The sequence below is a fragment of the Otolemur garnettii genome, unplaced genomic scaffold (assembly GCF_000181295.1).
Source record: "Otolemur garnettii isolate 467f Iridium unplaced genomic scaffold, OtoGar3 scaffold00142, whole genome shotgun sequence".
In the NCBI taxonomy this organism is placed as follows: Eukaryota; Metazoa; Chordata; class Mammalia; order Primates; family Galagidae; genus Otolemur; species Otolemur garnettii.
In genome coordinates, this window is record NW_003852537.1 from 3106274 (window position 1) to 3111315 (window position 5042).

General features: G+C 42.2%; 1 protein-coding gene across 1 annotated transcript in view; it reads right to left on the reverse strand.

Annotated features, from left to right (window-relative positions):
- RSPH10B (radial spoke head 10 homolog B) overlaps positions 1–5042 on the reverse strand; it is a 60793-nt gene that overhangs the window by 54156 nt on the left and 1595 nt on the right. The window contains exon 2 of the mRNA XM_003798927.1: positions 483–558. Coding sequence (XP_003798975.1) covers positions 483–558 — 76 coding nt within the window. The remainder of the gene's footprint in view (positions 1–482; positions 559–5042) is intronic.

The following is a 5042-nucleotide window of genomic DNA, read 5'->3' on the forward strand; positions in this document are numbered from 1 at the left end:
GGGCTGGATTTGAATCTCCCAGCTCAGGTGTATGTGGCTGGTGCCTTACCCGTTTGAGCCACAGGCTCCAAGCCCACAATAAAAACTTTTTTAAAACATGGTTATTAAAACCACACAGCAATACAGATTCAAAATGTTATATACAAAATTAATTTTCTCATCTAAAATAAAAGGAACATAGCCAATGGATCACATTTATGGCAAAAGGATGATGACACTGAAATTTTATTCTTCATTATTTTCTTTAGTGACCTGTTGTATATATGATAAGAATCAGGAATACAAACAAATCTAAAATGACTACTTTACTTATACTGAGCTATATTTTCACCTTAAATATGTAATCATGATTCTAAATAAAATCAGCATGAAGTACTTTCAAAATCTTTTGAGGAATCGATGGACTTTAAAGATTTCCAAATCTAAAACTATCACTCCACACCTTCCTCTCCACCCTGCAGGTTCCCAAGTACATAACTTACATGGTAGGTACAACCTCCTTGAAAGACTGCAAAGCCTTCTCCCTCGTATAGCCCACGAATTTTCTCTCCTTCATAGCTACAAAGAAATAAAGGTAATGGATGATGTGAATAAACCCTAAGTGACAGTGGGTTAAAAGTAGAATAGGGGTTACCAGGAGTTTGAAGGGGCAGTGGTGAGCTCTCCTTTCATAGGTACAGAATTTCTGTTTGTAATGATGAGAAAGGTCTGGAAATGGATAACGGGGACAGTTGCACAAGAATGTGAATGTGCTTAATGGCACTTTTACAGTTCGTTTATTTATTTGAGACAGTGTCTCACTGTTGCTCCAGGCTAGACTACTGTCATGTCATAGCAGCCCCAAACTCCTGGGCTCAAGTAATCCTCCTGCCTCAGCTTCCTGAGTATTTAAGACTATAGGCACCTGCCACGTATGGGTAATTTTTCTATTTTTAGTAAAGACAGGGTCTCACTCTTGCTCAAGCTAGTCTCAAACTCCTGAGCTTAAACAATCCACCCACCTCGGCCTCCCAGAGTGGTGGGCTTACAGGAGTGAGCCACGATGCCTGGTCCTGAATTTTAATTTAAATGGTCAGAATAGTAAATTTTATGTTATGTCTATTTTACTTTGATAAAAAAATTTTATTTTATTTATTTATTTATTTTAAGAAACAGAATTTCACTTTGTCCCCCTTGGTAGAGTGCTGTGGCATCACAACTCACAGCAACCTCCAGCTCCTGGGCTTAGGCAATTCTCTTACCTCAGACTACCAAGTGGCTGGGACTACAGGCGCCTGCCACAATGCCCAGCTATTTTTTGTTGTTGTTGCAGTTTGGCCAGGGCTGGGTTTGAACCACCACCCTCAGTATATGGGGCTGGCGCCCTACTCACTGAGCCACAGGTACCGCCCAATTTTTGTTCTAAAAAGATATATTCTAGACATAGATCCAACACAGCTCACTGATTGATGTGTCATCAGCTTTGGGGAAGGGAGCTATCAAGAATAGTGTCCAGGTTTCTAGGTTAGAACTGAATGCATAACATGGGATTTGCCACATGGCTCTTCTCTAGGCTCTAAGAAGGTAAGGTGACAAATGAACCTCTGGCACCTGTGACCAAACTGGGCTTATTCCAAGAATCTAAAGATGATAAACATTAGAAAAATCTATAAATGTAATTCATTACATCAGCAAATTAAAGAAGAAAAACTATACATGTGTACCACAATGCCAAAAAGGTATTTAAAAAGTTCAGCAATCATTTCCAAAATAATTCTAAGTTATAAAATGAGAAAACTACATAATACAATAGACTATTTATAAGAAAACAACAGCAACCCCCCATTTTTTTTTTGAGAGAGAATCTCATCATGTCACCATCAGTAGAGTGCTGTAGTGTCACAGCTCACAGCAACCTCAAACTCTTGTGCTTAAGCGATTCTCTTCCTTTAGCCTCCCAGGTAGCTGGGACTACAGGTGCCCACCACAATGCCCCGATATTATTTTTCTTTTTTATTGCAGTTGTCTTTGTTGTTTAGCTGGCCCAGTCTGGGTTCAAACCCGCCAGCCTGGTTGTATGTGGCCAGCATCCTACCCACTGAGCTATGGGCATTGCCTGGCAACCCCAACTTTTAAGAGTGAAATGCTGAAATGAATTTCATTGAAATCAGGAACATGAGTGGGATGCTTGCTTTTATCACCAATTACTCTCAATGGTTCTAGAGGCCCCTAGTTAATGCAGAAGTCAAGAAATTTAAACAATTGGCATATAAGGCCAGGCACAGTGGCTCATGCCTGTAATCCCAGCGCTCTGGGAGGCTGAGGCAGGTAGATCACCTAACCATAGGAGTTGGAGACCAGCCTGAGCCAGAGAAAGACCTTGTCTCTAAAAATAGCTGGGTGTTGTAGCAGGTACCTGTCATCTCAGCTACTTGGAAGGCTGAGGCAAGAGAATCACTTAAGCCCAAGAGTTGGAGGTTGCTGTGAACTGTGATGCTACAGCACTCTACCAAGGGTGATAAAGTGAGACTCTGTCTCAAAACAAAAAAAAGTTATTTCAATTGAAGATTGTCATCATTTACCTATAAAACCCAAAAGACTTTATAATTAATTAAAGTAGGGATAACTCAGGGAGGGGTAGGGAGAGTAAAATTCAAATGAGGTAGAAGGGGTGCTTAGCAATTCTTTAAGACATCTTTGCATTACTTCACTTGTCATGAGGATTTATTACTACAGTAATTAAAAACAATGAATAAGGCCAGGCACAGTGGCTCACACCTATAATTCTAGCACTTAGGAGGCTGAGGTGGGTAGATAGCCTGAGCTCACCAGTTCAAGACCAGTCTGAGCCAGAAGGAGACCTCATATCTAAAAATAGCCAGGTGTTATGGCGGGAGCCTGTAGTCCCAGCTACTTGGGAGGCTGAGGCAAGAGAATCACTTAAACCAAGAGTTTGAGGTTTCTGTGAGCTCTGACACAGGGCACTCTACCAAGGGCATTAAAGTAAGACTGTCTCAAAACAAACAAAAAAAACAACGGGTGGCACCCATAACTCTGTGAGTAAGGCACCGGCCATGTACACCCAGGGTGATGGGTTTGAAACCAGCTGGGCCAGCTAAAAAAACAATGACAACTGAAACAACAACAAAAAATAGACGAGTGGTGGGCGCCTGTAGTTCCAGCTACTGGAGAGGCTGAGGCAAGGGAATTGCTTAAGCCTAAGAGTTTGAAGTTGCTGTGAACTGTGATGCTACAGCACACTACGCATGGCAACAGCTTGAGACTCTGAAAAAAAAAAGGCAACAGGCTCGATGCCTGTGGCTCAAGTGGCTAAGGCACCAGCCACATACACCTAAGGTGGCGGGTTGGAAACCAACCCAGGCCGTCCAAACAACAATGATGGCTGCAGCCAAAAAATAGCCGGGCGTTGTGGCAGGCACCTGTGGTCCCAGCTACTTGGGAGGCTGAGGCAGGAGACTCACTTGAGCCCAGGAGTTGGAGGTTGCTGTGCGCTGTGATTCCACGGCACTCTACCCAGGAGGATAGCTTGAGGCTCTGTCTCAAAAAAAAAAAAAAAAAAAAAGGCAACAAATAAAGAAACACATAGGATTTTTTAAAGAATTCATATTAGCTTCATATAACGATATCAATGATATCTCCCTCTCCCTAAAAACACACATAGGTTTCCAGGTACTCCCAGCCTAGATTCTCCCCCTACTGTGTCACAACATTCAATGTCTAAGGCTCCTGCCTCAAGATAATTGCAGATCCTGTGTTCCCTAAGCTGACTCAGCACACACTGATGACACTATGCTCTGAATTTTCCTAAAAATAGCACATCATAGAAGGTAACTACACACTGCCTATATTTCATATTTCAGACTTTTTAATATCCCACCATAGTACTCAGCTACAGCTGTGGGCTGGCACACAGTGTATAATTAATGTTAATAAATACCTGTAGATAGTATTCAAACTATAAATCTCAACCAGACACCTACCAGGTCTAAGGTCTCTGAGTATATCTCTGCTATTAAGAAATTTTCAGCCAGGTAGAGAAACTAAGACTCAAATTATAGTGATATATATGTAGTAAGTATGTATGTAACAGAAAATATTAAGCATAACAGAAAATGCTAAGTATGGCTGAAAAGCTTTAACATTTAAAGGAGTTCTGGCCAGGCTCAGTGGCTCACACCTATAACCCCAACACTTGGGGGGCTGAGGCTTGAGGCCAGGAGTTCAAGGATACAGGGACCTATGATTATAACACTGTACTCCAGCCTGGGTGAACAGAATGAGATCCTATCTTGGAAAAAAAAAGTCTTGAGGAGTTGTTCCTTCTTATTAGGAAGAATTAATGGAAAAGGTTGACTTTAAGAGGTAGGAATTAGTCTACAGAAACAGGGGGAAAACCTTCCAGGAAGGACAGTCTGTGTAAGCAAATGGCATTCGTGGGAAGAAGTCTGGCTGAGCGCTTGTGTTTGGGAGGGTCAGAGTGTCAGACTAAGGAGTTTTATTCTGTAGACACAGGGAAGAAACTAAAAGTTATTAGAGAAGTGGCCAGCCTCTGACGGGTTCTCAGTTGGTGTTCACACTGTGTTGTCCCTTCCCATGAAATAGGGCTGTGTAACTGCTAGGATCCTGTGGAAAGGACAAGGAAGACTTCCAAGACTAGGTCTGCAGAACATGTAATAAAAGCTTCTACTCTTTTAAAACGTGTAATAACATGGCAGCACCCATAGCTCAGTGAGTAGGGTGCCAGCCACATGCAGTGAGGCTGGCAGGTTCGAACCCAACTTGGGCCTGCTAAAAACAACAGTGACAACTTCAACAAAAAAAATAGCCAGGTGTTGTGGTGGTTGCCTGTAATCCCAGCTACTTGGGAGGCTGAGGCATGAGAATTGCCTAAGCCCAAGAGTTTGAGGTTGCTATAAGCTGTGACACCATGCATACTACCTAGGGTGACCGCTTGAGACTCTGTCTCAAAAAAAAAAAAAAAAACACATGTAATAATACCATCTACTCTTGCTTACTCTTAGATCACTCACTCTAGGGGAAGC